Here is a 20390-nt window from a genome sequence, read left to right as displayed (position 1 = left end):
ATTCACCTTGTGGGCCGGACAGTCCCAGGCACTTGCTGAATCCTCTTCCTCCTGGGGCTCTCCATGCTGACTCCGCCTGGACCCTACTCCTCCCGTAGATGGACGGGCATTCGGAAGTGCAGTCTCCCAGTAGCCAAGGGGTGTGAGAATACATACGCCCCCCCCATGGGAAGCAGCAGCTCCTCCCTCACAGAGCCATGGCTGGCCCTCCACAGTCACACAGGCATCATTTTCAGCAGGTCCACTCCATGTGGACCATGGACATCCCAAAGAACCCTCTTCCTTCTCTGGACCAGGTGGGCAGACATTTTCTGTAAAGGGCCCGTGCATATTTCAGGCTTGGTGGGCCATATTTTGTCTGTAGCAACTATTCAGCTATGCTACAAGAGTGCCAAAGCAGCCAGAGGCAGTGCAGAAGCAAAACTGAAGTAATGGGCACTGAATTGGGGATTTTTATATTATCCTCACATGTCATGAAATGTTACCCTAGTTTTAAATATTTCTCCAACTATTTAAAAAATGTGAAACCATTCTTAGCTTGCAGACCCTGCAGGCCAGGGGTGGCCTGTTGGCCATAGTTTGGCTGAGCCCTGCTGTGAAGTAGAAATTCTCAGGCCTGCACTGTTCAACCTGAGCATCTTTGCCTGTTAAGCTAGAAGGACCTCAGCCTCATCCAGTCCCTTGTCCTCAGTTGACAAGAACTGGATCCAGGCTCCACTGGTGTAGCCAAGCACACTGCCAGGAGCTGTTGATGATGTGAAGGAGATGGGCCTTGCTCACCCATGGTACACCTTGACCTACATCCAGTGTCTCTCCGTTCCAGCTCCCAGTGCTGTCTCCTGCCTCTTCCCCATTCTTCCCCATGGAGAAGATGGTTTTGTGGTCTGGCATCGACTTTGGCCAATAATGACTATTTTCTTTCCCTATGGCCACTCCTAGGTGGACGGAAGGGGTGAGACATAATCATGGGGTGTGGGTCCAGAGAAGGAGGCAGCAAAACATTTGTGGGCTCTCACAAACAACATCTCCCTCTCTCTAAAGTGTTCCCCCCGGGCAAGAAACCTCTGAAACCATGATTGGGGAACACATGTCCCCAGCTCAGAGAGGAGGTGCCTCCTGACCAGCTAAGCCCCTACCGTCACCCCCTATGCTCCATTTCCAGAGAAAAGGGGAAGGTAGTGTTAGACCTGCTTTTGAGACATTGCAGTGATGCTGTGAGCAGGACCTCTGTGTTTCTAATCTGCTGCTCAGAAGTAGTTTCTTTTTTCCCCCTTTGCTTTTTGCAAATGGATAGGAAACAGATAAAGACCAGATGGAGTGATTTCATTTAAATAACTTTAATTTTAATTACTTACCTACTCTTGGAGTTTTTGAGGTGTCTTACAACAAAAGATACATTCCAGAAGATGATTCAGAAGGATTCAAAGGACACACACCATGTAATGAAGAGGGTATAGGTGTTAGGACAAGAGCGAGTCAGAGGTATACCAGAGATGGAAAAATCTTATCACCCTCTGGTGATAAGGAAAGGAAAGGGAAGGGAAGGGCGGAAAAGAAAGGAAAAGAAAGGGAGAGAGGAGAGAGGAGGGGAGGAGGAAGGTAGGAGGGAGAGAAGGAAGGGAGAAAAGAAAGGAAGATAGAAAGATTGATCTCGAGGGCATATGGTTAAGTCGTGTTTCTCTGAAGGCTTCTTTATGGGGAACTTAAAGTTTAGTATTGAAGCAAAGAGCTTTCTTCCCATCTGACCTGACCTAGGATACAGGCTAGAGAATGCTGCCAGGATGAGTGACAGCCATGCTGCTTAGATAAACCTCTGGATTACCAGTTTGCTTGAGGAAGTACACAGCATTCGGTTGAGGATTAAGAGAGTCCACTGGGTCCAAAGATGGATAGCATGTGTTGTTGATGGGAAGGAGCTCCTCCTGGGTCAGCAAAGCTGACCGTTTCTTAAGAATCTTCTGGTGATTCATTTTCTGATACAGTTGTCATTATTTTGACTGTCATGCAGAAAGGCCATGGGCCAGGTGGATGGTGATAGTGGGAGAGCATGGGATCAGGAAGTAGATAAAAACTTTCCTCTATGGCCTTATTCTGATAGCATCACTCCTGACAAAGAGCACAGGACTTCCCATATACAGTGATTTTTCTGTCTTTTAAAAGCTGTTACTCAACAAGCTATGTGATGGTTTAAAGACTTCACCGCAGGCACCAATGGGAGAAAGGCAGAAAAACTAGTCTTGGGCCTGGTTCCTACATCCGTCAAAGTTTTCTTAACAGAAACATGATGATGGGCTGACCACTGATAGCTTTTTTTTTTTTTCCATCAAGAGTCCATCATTTTTCTCACCTGAAAAAGAACGATGAAAAATAATATAGCTGCCACTCAAGAACATTTGTGGAGAATCAGATGTTGAGGCATGTGTTAAGAATAAATGAATATGGCAGCACAGGCCCTCTCAACCCATCTGACTGTAGTACGTGAAAGTGTGCAAAGCAAACCCACTCTCTTCTCTCCCCCCCACTTCCTTTTTCATTGGGATTTCCCAGACATGTCAGTAGTTTTCTTTGCAGTTCTGTGCTCTCGTGTTCCACTTCCAATTACTTATTTCAGTTGTGGCTAGATATTCCTTCCTTTTCTTGTGTTTTAGGGCTGTTGTCTTTGGTGAATTTTGTTCTTTTCAAATCAAGAGTTGGCAGGGATCCCTTCCACTCCATCATGTTTTTGTGCTTTGAAGCAGAACCCAACTATTGCAAAAAATGAACACACGCTTTTCTAGGGAAAAGCTGGCTGGAGCCTAGATCCTTATATGTTCTGTCGTGTGTAAAGACCTGGCTAGATTTCCGTTCACCTCCTGGCTCTGCCCTGTTGACCCCAACATCAGAGACCCTTGAATGCCTGATTTTTCTCTCTAGCTCCCAGGGCGCAGAGCAAGCATCCAGCTGCTTCTCTCTTTTGTTTCTACCCATGTTTTTTTAAACCATAGCGTCTTTATTGGGATCTCATTTACCTACCTTGAAGCTCACCCATTTAAAGCATACAGTTCAGTTACTTTTAGTGTGTTTATAGAATTGTGCAACCATCACCATAATCTAATTTTAGAATATTTCCATCACCCCAAAAAAAGGAACTCCATACCCTTCAGCAGTCATTCCCTATGTTAGTTTCCTCCTACTGCTGTAAGAAATGACCATAAACTCAGTGGCTAAAAACAATATAAATCTATTACTGTGGAGTTCTAGAGGTCAAAAGTCCAACATGGGTCTCCCTGGGCTAAAATCAGGGTATCAGCCGGGCTGGGTTCCTTTCTGGAGCTGCTGGGGGAGAATCTGTTTTACCCCTTCCAGCTTCTTCTCCGGGCTACTGTACTTTTAACTCAGGGTCCCCTTCATCTTCAGAGCCAACAATGGCCAGCTACATCTTTCCCACAGGCCACATCCCTGATTCTGACAGTCTCCTTCCTCCCCGTATAAGGACCCTTGTGATGACATTACACCCACCTAAATCACCCAAGATAATCTCTTTATTTTAAAGGCTCCTGATTAGCTGCCTTAGTTCCCCCTTGCCACTTAGCATATTCACAGGATCCATGGATTTGGGGACACAAATATCTTTGAAAGCCATTCTTCTGCCTGCCGTATTCCCCCTACTCCAGGCCCAGACAACCCCCAATCTACTCTCTGTCTCTACACATCTACCCATCTTTTTAATTCTTCTTTATATCCCATTTCTTCCTTGAGTTTTGTGCTCAACTTTTGCTTTATCTCCTTTCCCTTTTCTCTTTGTGGCTGCTGTCTTTCCTCATTTCTCAGGAGATAATGGGCCTCTGGTGACAGAAAACAGGGAGGACTGTGGGGGGATGAGAAGGTAAAGTTTTACAGGACCAAACCCTGGGGCAGAAAAGAAATTCACAGAGGTCCTCAAACAGGATTAGCAAAGGATTAGCTGTAAATTACTTGGAAACCCGATCATCTGGATCGTGTGGTAAGAGCAACCCTTTCTGTAAATTACACCATTTGGCTTGGGGACAGTCCACTTTGTCTTCTCAGTTACCTCAAACTGTAAAAGGCAGGGCTTGGACCAGATCAGTGCTTCTCAAAGTACAGTTCCTGGGCCAGTAGCATCAGCATCTCCTGGGAACATTTAATAGAAATGCATGTCCTTAAGTTCCCTCATGCCCTCCCCCAACCAGATCCACTTCAGAAACTCTGGGCATGACCCGCCCCCAGTATACATTTTAACAAGCCCGTCTGGTCATCCTGATGCATGCTAAAGGTTGAGAACCACTGGACCACATGATGTCTATATTCCCACCAAGTGTAATAGTCTATGAGTAATTCCTAGGTATGTAAAAAGAAATGCAGTTTTTAGCAGGAAGAAGGCAAGAATGTGATGAAAGGGAATAAGGTAATTTGACAGTTTGGGGGTTTCAGATGTGTATTGGAAGGATTTCTGTTTCGTTAAAGTCTGCCATTATTCGATATTTTAGTACACTTGAAGTCATGACCTTCTAGATCCTAAATCCTACAGTCTGTGGGAGTACCTACTGCATTCCATGAAATGAAGGTCTGTATTTCTACCAAAATATGCTGTGTGTCTCTCACCCACAGGTATATAACACTGGGCCAAGCACCCTTCCTGGGTCATCTGTCAGCATCGCTTTCCCCAATCGGCTGTCACCTGGAGGGGCAGAGATGTTCCATGTGCAAGAGATGGTGGTGAGTTCTCGCTTGTCGTGGCTGTTGCTTTCAGAACAGAGCCAGCCCATTCACATTCTGTACATACTACCCTAAGGGCCCAGAAAGTTCAACTCATTCCAGCCTTTGGAAATACACCTGGAGAAACCCAGAGACGCTCAACACCTGAATTTTTGCTCTGAGACAGTTTGGTTGATGACCTCTCTGTGGACGGGGAAGGGTTGGTTATGAACATGGCTTCTGGGGTAGACTCTTCTGGCACTGGGGGCTCCCGGCAACCTTAGGTGTGTCTGATTGTCTTTTTCTGAGCGGAAGACCCACAGTTTACATGAAGATTTTCAAAGGGTCACTGAGGCTTGGAGGATGAAGGGCTAGTTCAAAAGACAGAAGTACAGATTGAAACTCCCTTCTGTATCCTGAATGTGCAGTTCTAGTCGATCCTAAGTCCACTGTAGATTTTGTCTCAAGCGGAGGCTTGACTACTAGTGTGTGATCATTCCCACCTACCTCCTTGAAACATTCTCCTGGCTTCCACGACCTCACATTACCTTGGTTCTTCCTTTCTCGCTGTTTTTTCCCCTCATTTCCCCAACATCAACAGGGCTCAGGCTCACCTTTTGTCTGCACTGTCTCTGAGATCTCACCCAGGCTTATGGCTTTATATTCAGTGTGTACTGATGACATGGGATATTCCTCTCCTGCCCAGACCTCTCCCATGAAACCCAGACTTTGATAGTCAGCAACCTTCAGGCCATCTCTACCCAGATGCCTGACAAATCTCCATGTTATCTAAAAGAGAACTCTCAGTCGTACCCTTCCCAACCTGCTTCTCCCACACCCTTCCCTGTCTTAGCAAATGCCTTCTCAGTCTTTCCAGTTACTCAGGTGAAAGTTACTTGGATCATCCTTGGTGCCTCTCTTCCCGCATCTCACATCTGATCCACCGGCAGCCCTAATGTCTCCGCCTTCACAACAAATCAGAACGTTACCACTCTTTCCACAACCACTGCCAGCACCGCACCCTGGGTGACATCACCTGCCCTCAGTTATTGCAGGAGCCCCTCCCCGGTGTCCCTGCTTCCGTCCTGGCTCCCTGCAGTCTGTTCCTGGCCCAGCGGCAGCACGAGCCTCCCAAAATGCAAGTCAGGTCATGTCAGTCCACAGTTCAGACCCTTCCAGTGGCTTCCCTGCCCCCCAGATTCTTCCAGCACCCTAGCTGGCCCCACAGTCTGTTCCTGACACTGTCTGACCATATTTCCTTCTTCTTCCCCACTCTTTCTACCCCTGCCATGCTGTCCCTTGCTGGTCCTAGAGCACAGTAGACACTCTCCCACCTCCAGAACTTGTACTCAATCTTCCCTCTACTCAGACACCCTGCCCTCAGAGAGCCACATGACCTCCTCTCTCACCTCCTTCAAATCAGAGCTTCCCAGGGACACCCTCTCTGGCCGGCCTCAGTCCCAACACTCCTCGTGCCCCTTTGCTATTCAGAGATCACCATCTTCTTCATCACCAGCTGACATTCCACTTATTTTCATGTTTGACCAGTTTCTCTGCCTCCTCCTGGGCCCCTACAGTAAAAGGACAGGGGTTTCTCTCTGCTCACTGCTGTACCTCCAAGACCCTAGTACAATGCTTGGCACGTAGTATGTGCTCAGTAAATATTTGTGGGCTGAAAGAAAAAATCTACAGTATAAAACAGACATGTTTACTTGGTCTGCATGAATTAAGGAATAGTTTGATATCGTTAAAGAAGTACCTCAGAGTGGGACACCTGGGTGGTTCAGGCGGTTAAGCATCTGCCTTTGGCTTCAGGTTATGATCTCCGGGTCCTGGGATCAAGCCCCACGTTGGGCTTCCTGATCAGTGGGGAGTCTGCTTCTCCCTCTGCCCTTCATCCTGCCTATGCTCTCTCTCGCTTTCTCTCAAATAAAGAAGTAAAATCTCTTAAAAAAAAAAAAAAAAAAAGTTAAAAAAAAAAAAAAAAGAGTGCCTCAGAGTGCTTTGCAGTCTCTAGCGGCTGGGTGTGAGGGTGACCCCTCCTGGGCAGGACTGGTGCAGGAAGCTCGAGTGGTTCACTCCACAAGGAGAACACATGCAGTCATGATGAGAGAATCATGAAATCATTGCTCTTCATATGAGCCCATGAGGGACAGCCAGCCAGCCAAAGGGGCGGTCTCTCCACTGATAGCTTAAAAATCAGGGCAGTGAGGCCCATGGCCCATCACACATCTGAGCCTGCATTTGAAGAGAATGCTGCCCACAGGAGGTGCAGAAAGCTTTAGGTGATGGTGATAGCAGGGTTTGGCATCACTGTCCTTATGGGCCTGAAAACCTGGACCCCTCCTGAGTTGCCTGCTCCATCATTACCATTCCTCACAATATTCCATTCGTCCTCCATGAAGTGCCCGTGTCTGTGAGCTTTGCTGAACCTGAAGAAGAAAAGTCCCAGCATTCTATACCAGTGGCATACCATGGTTTGAGCTTAGCATAAGGTTAGGGGTTCTCCTGTCTACCCTCTTAAATATTATTAATCGTACCAACCAGGGTACCTATTCCCCAGCGTCCCGCGATGTTTTCGTCCTGAGCATGCTCTGAGAGTTGTTCACAGAAACATCTGTGGTGTTGTATGGAGAATTTTTTCCTCACAGACAAAATTATTTGTTGACCCAAACAAGAAATTTAAGTCACTCAGTTTCTGAGGGTATCTCAGAACCAACTATAAACCCATTTCTCCCAAGGAAAAGCCACCAGAATGGACTTTGGCACACATTTATAAACAGCTGGCTTGCTTGGGAGGCATTAGAAGTGGTTTTCCTGAAGATTTGCAGAACTGCATGACTGTGAGTCTAGCTGAGCGGACCCTCAAAATCCCGAGTGGTATTGGCTGGCTTCATTCCATGCTTTGAGTTCTCAGAAGCAAACCCTTTGGATTTTCAAGACCGTATTTAGAATTCTCACAAAGTCTGTAACAGAATTTTCAAGAATGGCCAAGCCTTTAGTTGGATACACCAACCCTCGGTCAGAGGCTTTGGGCATTTTCACAGCACGTGAAATCCAGCTCGCTGGCAAAGCTCCCCGAGAGGGTAGTGAAGACTGGAGTACCATGATTGCAGGTGTAAAGCCGACAGGTGCTGCCATGCAGGGCTGAGACAAGAGTCCCCAGGTACTTGTCTCAAGCCGGTCAGCAGCACGCCCTCTGCCCTAAAGCCCACAGGGCTGAGAGCGAGGGTGTCCTCCAGCTCAGCTTAGTTCCCAGCCTCGGCCCTTCCCTCCCTCAGCAGAGGCCTAGAATGCTCCCTGGGGCAGGTATGACTCCTCACTTTGGCCTTCTGGGACTTAGAATGGAGCAGGGCTTTCCTTCAGGAGATTTGGGTGACTGGGTGCCAGTTGAACTTACTCCTTTTGGGAGAAACCAGTCCTCGTGGCCTGTTCTCCACCAGACAATGACCCTACCGCCTGATCACATTCCCTCCCCACCCCACGCTCAGCGCCATCAGTCCCCAGTCTTGGACAGGCTACTGAGCAGCCAGCTACCTGTTTAGCCAGATGAAGCCCCAGGGCAGCTAACAGGTGTTGAGAGAGGGGCCATCTGTCATCCCTTCCCACACCCCGTGGGCCCCTCAGATTGTTTCTCTCGCTCTCACAGTGCCCTGGGCATCTGTTTTGCCTGTGGTCATCATCCATATAGAATTCTAAGGGTGGGCATGCTGTCCCCACACGCCCTGGGCCATCACCCCATCTATGGCCCTGAGCCGGTGGCAGAGTTTTCCAACTGCTGGTTCAGAATTGATTCAGACGCCTCACAGAGGCTGCAGCTGTGGTCCCTGGGCAGGACAGACCTCTTAGGTTGCACCCAAGACTCTTGTTTTTTTTTCCCGGAGGATTTCTTAAGGCCCAGCTTCCTGTGAGCAGATAGTATCTTTGCTTGCATGGGAGAGATTATTCCAGGGAGCCTGAGGAAGTGTGACCACTTCATACTCCCAGCCATGGTTCATGATCTTTCCCTACAGCAAATGTCCCAGGCCACTCCACCCTGCCGATGTTCTGTTTAGAAACAGAGCTATAGTGTGGTCTGAGGAAAGACTGTTCATTTCCATTGCCTCCCCCCCCATCAGGGTTGTATGGCACCCTGTGGGGACACGTGGACTTCCCACTGCACAGCAAAATTGTGGGCAAGCCACTGTGAATATGGAAGCCAAGTCGAAATAACTATGAAAGAAAGAGTGAGCGAGAGGGAGGAACAACAGACTTCTTTGGTCCGTGTAAGATAAAATCATTGCAAATCATTAATCATTCTGGGTTTCTTCTGCAAACACAGCAGAAAAAAGACCTGTTATGTGCCAGGTTCTGATAAGAGGAATATGTCACACAGCACCAGAAAGTCAGTCTTTCAGGAGAGCAACCTCGAAAAAAACATCATTGCAATACCGGGAACAAAGGCGGTCCCAGACCCAGGGACATACGAGGGTGCAAATCCCACCCTGGGAAGTGCGCAGGAAATGCAGACTCTTTGAGTCAGGGCTTAAGAGGATGTGTAGTAGTTTACTGGAAGAACACATTACGGGGAGAACATTCCAGACAGAGGGAAAGGTCATTAGTTCTAAGTGTTCAGTGGAGGCAGGATCTGGTCCTCTGTTCTCTGTGCATAGCTCTTATACAAATAGGCAAAGCTAAGCAGTCTCCACACCTTCTCCAGAGTATACTGCAGATTGATATCTGGGCAGTGTGACCGAAGTAGGAAGTGCTACACCACAGTCATTTCCTGTGGCAGTTGGTAAGTTAAGCATTCTGTCTGGGTGATCACTTCTGTGCCCTTGTGGATCTGCTCCTTCATTTCTCCTGACTTAGGAATGAGGAAGGCCATCCCCGCTGCTTCCAGAGACTGTCTAACCACACGTGCGTGTGGCCAAGAAATGACCCTGGGCTGCGGCAGAGGGCATTGGCTTTTGTGGGCCAGACTGCCTACATGAGGCAAACCTTTGCTCCTTAGAGAAGGTTCCTGTTTCAAGTGAGGATGTAACCTCTCACACAGCTTGATGAGAATCGGCCTGGAAAATGTAACAGCTTCACTTGGTCGTACTCTGTCTGCACAGACAAGAATTTTAGCTGAGCCCCTGGGCCTGGGTCTCAGAAAAGTCAACTTAGCGCATACGTCACAAGCTTAATGGCATGTGGAGGGGAGGCCATTGGAACTTGGGCGGTCATCTCATCACAGACTTAAGTCTTACAGTGTATGAAGTTCAAGGGCAAGGATGAAAAGATTGTCTCTAGACAACTCGAACTTTACTTGCTGACACTGCTTTGACACAGAAACAGCTTTCTGATGCTGAAAGAGGAGGCTTTGGAGTTGGCTCTTGTAAATATGCAAGAGGGAAGAAAGTCCTAAAGGACAGCTTACGGAGATGAAGGGCTGGAACGGCATTCTAGTGAAAGTCGGGATCTTTCCAAGAACTCTAGTATTAGTCTAGATGGGACATTAAATAAATGCCATTCCATTCTTTGCTCCTCCTACAAAACCATCTGAAAAAGTGTACCTCTCTGGCCAGCTCTACCCTTGCTTTTGGGCAGCAGTTCTGAAGAACTGACCTGATTTCCAGAACGTGAAAGAGTTTGGGAATGAGGGACGATTTTCCAAGGAGACACATCAACAACTTTGCCAGAGGGCATCATTTAAGCTGTTGATATCAATATGATATTAATACCAGTGTCCATTAGAATATATCTTAGTAAATTATAAACCCCCCCTCCCACCCCATTCATGCAGGCACACCAGACAGGGCTGCCCGTGATCTAATTTCTGCCAAAATGAGTCGTTGATATGGGGACCTCACTTAATTTGTGATGAGTCTGTATCTCTGTAAAGGAAAGATGTACCTGATATACCAGTAACCACACAAAAGCTTAAACTAAGAAATAAAGGGCTGAATTGCTTTCCCCTGATTTGGGGAAACTTCTTAATTAATGAAAGTGGTGTTGCGACCATTAAATTGATCACATTTAATCAAAGACTAAAGAATGAAAAAATTTCTCCTATATAACTGACAAAAAACAAGTACCATTTACTGCCATCCTGAGGCTTTAATGGCCTGTATTCATGTGCTGTTGAATTTAATCCACACAGCCTCTTTGAGGGGAGGTCATTATTCCAAGTGGAGGAACCAGGTCTCAAAGACTTGCCCAGCATCACACAGCTGGTAAGCAATGGAGCTGGGTGTGTTACTCCAAAGCCCATGTGTCTCATACTGAATTCACTTCACACCCCTCCTCGGAGTGCTGCCCACTCCCCACTCCCCAGAGGCAGACACAGGCACTAGAACAGCAGATGATGGGCAGACCATCAAGAATCACTAATTGAGGAGCACCAACCCCAGGACAGGGAGGTACCAACTGCTGTCAAATAATAACTGGGGCGCCTAGGTGGCTCAGGGCGTTAAGCATCTGCCTTCGGCTCAGGTCATGGTCCCAGGGTCCTGGGATCAAGGCCCACATTGGGCTCCCTGCTCAGCGGGAAGCCTGCTTCTCCCTCTAGCCAGCCCTCCTTGCTTGTGTGTGCTCGCTCTCTCTCTCTCTCTCTCTCTCTTTCTCTCAAATAAATAATAAAATCTTGAAAAGAAAAGATTAATACCAGAGGATGTAATACTGAAGCAAACAGAAGATTTTAGAATGAGCAAGATTGTTGTCTTCAGAGAGATTCAAAAATAGTTTCCATGAAATAGAATAGGCTAGCATTTTATGGATTTAAATTTTTGATCATTCAAACAAGACCCTCAGGATACGAGCTGTGTAGTAGAAGGGATAGAAAAGAACAAAGCAGTGGGTTGGAAACTTGAGGGGTTTCCCAATAACATAGCACAAAAGGACCCCCAAAAAGAGCCAGTTAAATTTATTATTCCATTATTTTATAACAATTTGGAATGGAGATCCAAATGATCACAATATAAGAATTAGAAGGCAGGAAAAATGGAAGTGAAAGCAAGTCAAGATTCTTGACTTATTTGGGGAAGAGTTTCTCTACCAGTTAGCTCAAGACTTTGATAAAATAAAATATTTAAACACATTAAAATTTTAATGGCTCCTTAGAAGAATAAAATAATGTAGGACATCCAAACTACTAAAGATGAATTTTAAAGGAACTCATGAAGAAAAAAAAAATAAAATACACATACACACACACACATATTTATATATAATAAGATGGCAAGAATAAGTCCAAACAAAATAACTGTGAATGAAATAAATGCCCTAGTAAATGACAGACGGTCAGATTGGATTTTTTAAAATCCAAACATAAATTACTTATAATAGATACAGCTTTAAAAATGACCCTTAAGATATTAAAAAAAAAAGGAAATAAAAAAGAAAGCAAGTAAACAATATTAATGGCAAACAAAGTAGAATTGAAACAGAAAACATCATTAAACAGGGCCAAAAAATGCATTTCAAAGTGACTAAAGACCCAGTCTGCTGATAATTTGTAATATAAACAAACTTTTATGTAACCAACCATACAACTATAAAACATATAAAGCAGTGCCTGATAGAAATATAAAGAGTAATTGACAGTCACAGTCATTACAGGAAAATTTATATACTTTCCTCAAGTATCATCAGACAGGTAGGCATAAAATAATGAGTATTTAAATAATGGAACTATCAATTGTGATCTCTTAGAAGGACAGACACCAAGACAGAGTGAGGCTGCATGTCTGGATCTTAATAGTGGTCCCCTGCTTACCAGCTTTTGGTAACCTTGAGGAAATTACCTAAACTCTCCAAGTTTATTTTCCTCATCTGTCAAATGGGCTCATACCTGCTACACATTGTGAGGATTGAAGAAGCTAATGTTTATGGAGCAACTTATAGTTTTTAGTTTTAATAGTTTTTAGTTTAGTTGTAAATAGGGAATGTGCATTCTTTTTAAACTTAGGTGAACATTCACAAATTACCCATGTATCCCTTCACAAAGGCAAACCTCAATAGATTGTTAAAGTCAAACACTACAGGCCACCCTCTGAGACCACAGTGCGAAAACTTGGAAGCTAACAACAAAAGTTAGACAAACAGCCAACCGAAAACATAACCACTTGGGAATTTTTGAACACCATTTGAATTAACTTTCTAGATAAAGACGAAATCAAAGAGAAAAGGATGAACGAAAATGAAGGATAGTAAAATTTATTCATTTCAAAACCAATGGGAGGAAGACACAATCCACACCGAGGAGAATACCACTACATATACATAGAAAACGGGAAAGACTGAAAAAGGGGGAATAAATTGCCAACATAAAAGCTAGAAAAGGGATAATTAAATAAACTGGACTCTAAAAGAGTAAAATGAGGATATTGTTAAAGGGGAAGTCATGATAGAAAATAAAAAGAATAATAAAAGTATTTCACATCAATAAAACCAAAAGCTGGGGCATTTTGTCCAACACAACAGACAAACCTATAGCAAACTTGATCAAGAAATAAAAAGGAGGGAAAAAAAAACCCACTAGAAATCATAAACTACAATCATATGGAGAAGACTTGTTAAGTTCTATTACTTTTCAAAATTTTATTCCCATAAAAAAACCTCAAAGAAATGCATGAAATGAAAAATCTAACTAGACCAATTACCTTAGGGAAGAAAATGTAAAAGTAGCCAAAGACCTATACCTTTAAAAGGCACCAGGCCCAAGTAACTATACAGAGTTCTACTGAGCAGTCAGGGAATGTATAATTTCTGTGTTATATAAGCTCTTCCAGAGAGTAGAGCAAGGTGAAAAACCCATCCTAGGAGATTAACTTACTCTGGTCATTAACCAGAAAAAAGAGTGGGCACTTACCCAGAGCTGAAAACTGCAGGTCATACTCACTCTGAAAACAGATACAGAAGTTCTAAATAAATGTTTGCAAAGCCATTCCTGTTAGAAAAATATATTTTGAGTTAAGTACAGTGTCATCCAGGAATGCTGTTGATTCTTTATGACATTAACATTGTTCATTATTAATATGAAAAGAATTAAGAGTGAAATAACAGGATGATTATGAGGATGAGGACTTCCAAAAAGATAAAAATTAAGTTTAATATACATTTAGGGTATTTTTTAAATTCCTGGTAAGGAAGATATGGAAGGAAACTTCCTCAACTTGACAAAAGTCCTCTCTCAGAAGCCTATACAATCTATAGGATAGAAACCTGATACTGAGATGTTATAAGCTGTCCTACCTAAATGAGGAGCAAGACATGAGTTCCTGCTTTTGTCTCTTTGATTTAGTAGTGTTAGAGGTCTTAACAATAAAAAGAAATGAATGACCTTTATTATAAAAAAAGGAACAATAGTATCCCTATGGCAAACAATGTTATTATTCTCTAGGAAACCTGAGATAATCAACTAATTGAAAGTGAGGCCTCATGAATGCAGAGAGTAAAAGCTGGGGGACACTTATACATTGCCTGACCTTTGAATGCCTTCCCCAAGCCACACACTGATCCATTGGCTAAGGACAGAAGCCTTACTGGACCAAGGTGTTTATGCACCACCTCTGGCCAATAGCTGGCTGATCACTAAGCTTTGTCAACCCAGGACAACCCCTAGGAAACCAGGCTTAAAAATAAGACAAGTATAAGGGCATCTGGGTGGCTCAGTCGTTAAGCATCTGCCTTTGGCTCAGATCATGATCCCGAGATCCTGGGATTAAGCCCCACATCTGGCTCCCTGCTCAGTGGGAAGCCTGCTTCTCCCTCTCCCTCTGCCTGCTTGTGTTCCCTTTCTTGCTCTCTCTCTCTCTCTGTCAAACAAATAAATTTTAAAAATCAAATAAAAAAATAAACAATAAAAAAATACTGAGCAGAGATATCACACACTGCCGGAGAAACACCCTTCACAGAATTAGTCCAAGCAAGACACTAAACCAAGAGGCAAAGCAAAACAAAGTAACAACTACCACCTCCCAAAGCAGGGGAAAGAATACAGAGTGGCCACAACAATTGAGTAAAACCTTCAGTTTGTGTTTTTTTTTTTAATTTTTTTTTACAAAAAAATTATGAAACATGCAAAGAATTCGGAACAAGGTAAACAGTGTACAGGGAGAGAAAAGTAATCAGTTGAAGCTGCTCTGAGGAACCCGGATGTTGTTGGATTTAGTCATCAAGGACTTCAAAGCAGCTATTACAAATGTGCTTAGAGAACTAAATGAAACCATGTTTAAAGAATTAAAGGAAAGTGTGATAACAATGACTCGTCGGATAGAGAATATCAATAAAAGATGGAAATGATAAAAAAAGCCAAGTAGAAATTCCGGAGTTGAAAGTAGAATTCATGAGAAGTGCTCTTAGTAGCTGACAAAGATCAGTGAAGATCAGTGCAGACCATTGAAAGTGAAGAACAGAAAGAAAAAAATAATAAAAATGAATAATAAAAATGAGCAAAGCTTCAGAGACCTATGAGACACCATAAAGTATAGACATAAAAAGACACATAATTGGAGTTCCAGAAGGAGAGGATAGCAAGAAAGGGACAGAAAAAAATATCTGATGAAAGAATTGCCCCAGACAGTGGAGTTACATAGACTTCTGCACAGAAATTGATACGAAGACAATTGGCTATCCATTTGGCAAGGAATTACAGAAAACCTCTACTTCACTAGGAAAAAAAAAATAGGTGGATTTGAAGGTGATGTATAAAAAGAAGTATTAGTGGAAAGTACTGAATATTTTCATAATCTTTGGATGGGAAAGCTCTTCTTCCTAAGCAAGTCATAAAACCCAAAACCTATAAAGAAGAGTTTAAAAGATTAAATCTATAAAAGTGTTAAACTTTTGTGTGATCGTAAAATGTTACAAACAAACTAAAAGATATTTGGGATAATGTATTTGCTACATAGCTAACAGACAGATATGTAAATGTCTTCTTCAGAGCAATAAGGAAAAGACCAAAAATTATAAAAATGGGTGAAGGGATATGAACAGGCAGTTCACAAAAACTTTAATGGCAAATAAATATGTAAAAAACACAAATACAAATAAATGACAAACATTAGCATCACTGGTAATCAGAGAAATGTAAACTCAAACGAAAATAAGGTCCGCATCCAATTAAACTGGCAAAATCCAAAAGATTGTTAATATCCATTGTTGGTTAAGATGAGAAGAAATGGGCACTCTTAAATACTGTTGGTGTAAAAGCCAATTTAACAGTAACTATCGGAATTTAAAATATGAATACCAACAATTCCACTTTTAGGAACCTGTCTCAAAATTCTCACATAAATATGTATCCAGCAGAAATTTCTAACTTTTTTTTTTTAAGATTTTTTTTTTTAATTTATTTATTTGACAGACAGAGAGAGAGAGAGATCACAAGTCGCAGAGAGGCAGGTAGAGAGAGAAGGGGAAGCAGGCTCCCTGCTGGGCAGAGAGCCCGATGTGGGGCTTGATCCCAGGACCCTGAGATCACGACCTGAGCCGAAGGCAGAGGCTTAAGCCACTGAGCCACCCAGGCGCCCCTCTAACTTTTTGATAGTAGATGTAGCTGTCATTGTTCTCAGCATAAATGTAAGCTTTCTCTATTTTGGTGAAATAGAAAATAATATTCCACTAGGATTCTGAGAGGAAGCTGTTAGATTCAGTTTTTTTAAAAAGTAGTAATAATAATACATTTTTATTAAGAACTTGCTACAGATGAGGCACAATAACAAGTAACTTACCTGGACAAACTCATTTAATCTTCATGAGAATTTGGCCAGGAAGCAGAGGCAGGGGGAGATGCCAAGGTCATGGAGTTGGTAAGTGGCTAAGTTAGTGTTTGCTCTTAACCACTAGACTGTACAGCCACCTGCAAGGCCTCATGACATCTTTTTCTCCAGACATGAGCTATCCAACAGCACTGCATCACCTGAGCATTAGAAATATAGAAATGCCGAATTTCAGGCTCAACTCAGAGCCACTAAATCAGAATCTGCATTTTAACTATCCCGTGACGCATTTGCACATTAATATTGAGAAGCCCTGGCCTAAAGCATATTACTTAAATCACTCCAAGCTTCTCTTTCCCCAACTATGGTGATGACAGTCTTTGCCATGCAAGACTGTTGTGGGCAGTCTTTTATCCACATGTTCATTCAGTCATTCAGCAAATGCTTTGCACCCACCATATGCCAAGACTGGTTTTTGGCTGCAGGGTTAAAAAAAAAAAAAAAAAAAGGCAGACAAAAAAAAATAATAATTTCCAGCTCTCCTGTAGCTTATGTTCTGGTAGAGAAAATTAATAAGTAAAATAGAACAGCATATTACATGATGATAAGTGTTGTGAGGACAACAAAGGAGACCAGGGGGTGAGGATGGGAAAGTTTGTCGTTTTCAAGAGTGGTTGCTGAGACCTTCATTCAGGGTGGGGAATCCGAGCTGTCTCAGGAAGTTGTCATGTGGTCCTTGTGTATAAAGGCCTTAGCAAGCCTGTGTTTCCTGAGAATTCTCTCTCCTTGCTTTGATCCCTGCTTGGTTTCTCTCCTGTGAAAACCCACCCCTGTGCAGTGTCCACACTGGACATCCAGGAGCCTCTGTGTGTGTGCTCATTAGGACTCACCCTAGGGGAGTTTTCTGCCACAAAGTGGACCACTTAGTCGCTGACAAGGCAGTGGACAGTCACACTGGTTTTTAAAGGTGCTGGTGGCCAAAGCACATTTTGCAGAAGAGAAGTCCTGGGCTTCATGGCTTAGTTATACTTAGAGGGTAATGGCAACAAGAAGTCTCCCTTGCAGCAAGCTTGCTGGAACCCAAAACTTAACTTGTACACAAGCCAGGTCTGGTACTTTAAAGCAACCTGGTGTGTAACCCCCGGGTTTTCTCTGTAAAAAGATTGGCAAGGAAATTTTTTATTTTTTTCTTGAGGCAAGGGAGAAGGGGGTAGGGGAAAATGGAGAGAGAGACTCTTAAGCAGGGACAATGCCTGTTGGCCACTTATGCAGTTGGACACTTAACCGACTGAGTGATCCAGGCGCCCCAGCAAGGAGATCTTAATGTCAAGCCATGTGGTCTAAAACCCAGCATGACCTCCTATCCACCTTTTCAGGCGATTTCCTCCAATATCCTTTGCCTCTGACCTTGTTCACCAGCCACTCTGGACCATGAAGGCTGGCAGTCCACCCACCATGCACTTCCCTGGACTTCCTGACCTGGTTTCTTCCTTCCCTCTGGCTGTGGAAAGCCCACTCATTCCTCAAGACTGAAGTCTCACACATCCTCTCTTCCATCATGCCCTCTCAGATATCTTCCTGGGTGGTCCTGCCCCAGGGCCTTTATACCTGCCTCTGCGAAGAGCACTCTTCCCCCAGATCTTTGCGTGGCTGGCTCCTTCTCTTAGTGGGGGGTCTGAGCCTAAAGTTCACCTTTTCATTGAGGTCTTCCTGACCACCTAAGTTAGTGTTGCAAACCTCCATCAACTAGATCCCATTTCCCTGTGTTATTTTCTTCATAGCACTTGCCACTGTCTGCAATTACTATTTTTCATTGTCTGTCTTCTTCCACAAGATTGAAAACACTGTGACAGGAAAGTCATGGCTGCCTTGTTTCCTGGGTATCCCCAGCATTCGATGCCTGGCCATGGTACGTGCTCAGACAAATGAAAGAATTGGCCATGCCCGCTCTGTTAAAATCAACACAAGTATTTCTTTCTGCCTTCGCGTAGGGTGTGTGTCCTTAAACACCTGCACACCCCACAGCACATCTAATAAGCACCTCATATGTCCTAGGGATTCAGGAGATTTATATTGAGTTGAAATCCCATGACTAGGTTGTTTCAGCAGCTTCCCTTAACCTACAGCAAAAGTTGCGTTAATTTCAATGTGGGAATAAGTAAAAAAGGTAAAACTTTGAAATAAGGGGCTAAATCATGTAATAGAAACAAAGGCTTCTAAGAGGAAACTTGAACTCCACAAGTTTTGATCCGCAACATCGTGAAAACATTCTCCTTCACACACACACACACACACGCACGCACACACACGCACAGAATCAAGCCCGCTGCTCTCAGCAGTGGCCTCAAACCATTTTTTTTTCTTTCTCTTCCTTCTGCATATGTCTGAGTGTGAGCTGAATAGTCAAGTTTTGAAATGAGTCAGGATGAGGTTGGCTTCAATTTTTTTTTTTTCTCAACAGAAGCCAAACACTTAAAAGTGGGGGAGATGGCTGATTGAATTTTGGAGAGAGAGTTACGTTCCTGGGCTCTTGGGTCAATTTTAGTTTTGGCTAGAGGGAGAACGTGTGTGTTTCCTTGCACAGCTCACATTCAATACACACCGTCTGGAGGGTGGGGATGAGGTTTGGCCTGGGTTGTCCACACGCAGTGTGACCTAGAGGCCGCCCTCTGACCCGTGTGGACAGATGCATGAATCAAGCCAGCAGTGACATCTCCCTGCTGACTGAGGGCGCCAGCTTATCAAGGAGCCTGGGGTCCTGTGCTCACGGCCAGCCGCTGTGACATCTGGAAGCATGAACGCTTCGTTGCTAGTCAGAATGCCCACGCTTCACTGCAGGGTTGCTCTGGTCCCTGACATGGAAGAGCCTTTAAAGTCAGTGATTATGCGGTTTACTTCCCCTTGTTCCTTAAAAGCAACAGGACACAGAGCCCTGTCGTTGCCGGGTGAGGGCTTGTTACAGAAGTTGCTAACAGGAAGTCTCGCTGAGGATAAACAGAGCTCATCGGTCGTTGCCCAGAAACACGTGGTTCTCATTTAACCTGCTCAGGACTCGTTGAGGATGCTTCAGAAGCACAAAAACAAGAAAACTCCTCTCTCTGACATACATACCATGTTTCTTCCGACCCCACGGAACTTTCTCGACCTTGCTCTCCGCGGCCGTCTAGGTGCCCGCTTCCCTCACTTCTCTTTAGTGATCCAAACTGAGGAGCGACAGCGTATTTCAGAACCCTCACCAAGTCTTAAAACTCTAGGCTGAAGCTTTCTTTTCACTGCCCTGATGGAGGTACTCTCAGAAAGTTGTGTCGGGAGGTTAGACAGATGGCTGCACGTGAGACAGCAATCAGAAAATGATGGGTCTTTACACTTTTTTAAAGAGTTTTATTTGTTTATTTGAGAGAGCGCTCATGTGCAAGCAGGGGAAAGCGCAGAGGGAGAGAGAGGATCTCAAGGAGACTCGCGCTGAGCGCCGAGCGGACACAGGTCTCGATCTCACAGCCCTGAGATGGTGACCTGAGCCAAAACCAGGAGTCGGACGGTCCCTCAACCGACTGAGCCACCCAAGCGCCCCTTTAGTCTTTGATAAGGGGGTAATTATCAAGTGATACATCTAATAAATGCAGCCATAGCTCAGTGAATCAATAGGTCCATTACTTTATCCTTTAATGTAAGAGAGGAGCTCTGTTCTTTACCATAAGCCGGGTCTAAGCTAGACCCACGATCTAAATAAACTGATATGGTTCCAAGGGCTGTGTTGTGTCCCACAGCGGGGGCTACTGACCATTTATTACCCAGATCAACAGACTGTTCTGTCTCCAAAATGCTTCATTATCTGTGGAAGGAAAACATTTTTGGCACACACGTCAAGTGCTCAGATAACATATTTATGTCTCCCTGTTTCACTAAAGAGAATCTGACCGCATCTGGAAATTCTTTTGTGTCAATGCTTCTCTGAAGCTACTTCCCATCTGTATTCCTTTAACTCCAGGGAAAGACCATCCCCACCCTTGA

General features: G+C 44.2%; 1 protein-coding gene across 1 annotated transcript in view; it reads left to right on the top strand.

Moving 5' to 3' along the window:
* ITGA9 (integrin subunit alpha 9) overlaps window positions 1-20390 on the top strand; it is a 326387-nt gene that overhangs the window by 263700 nt on the left and 42297 nt on the right. The window contains exon 23 of the mRNA XM_032861219.1: window positions 4609-4716. Within this exon, the coding sequence (XP_032717110.1) occupies window positions 4609-4716 (108 nt within the window). The remainder of the gene's footprint in view (window positions 1-4608; window positions 4717-20390) is intronic.

Source organism: Lontra canadensis, unplaced genomic scaffold (genome assembly GCF_010015895.1).
Source record: "Lontra canadensis isolate GAN:19392208 unplaced genomic scaffold, GSC_riverotter_1.0 scaffold20, whole genome shotgun sequence".
Classification (NCBI taxonomy): domain Eukaryota; kingdom Metazoa; phylum Chordata; class Mammalia; order Carnivora; family Mustelidae; genus Lontra; species Lontra canadensis.
Note: the sequence above shows the minus strand (reverse complement) of the source record. Positions and strands in the feature narration are given on the sequence as shown.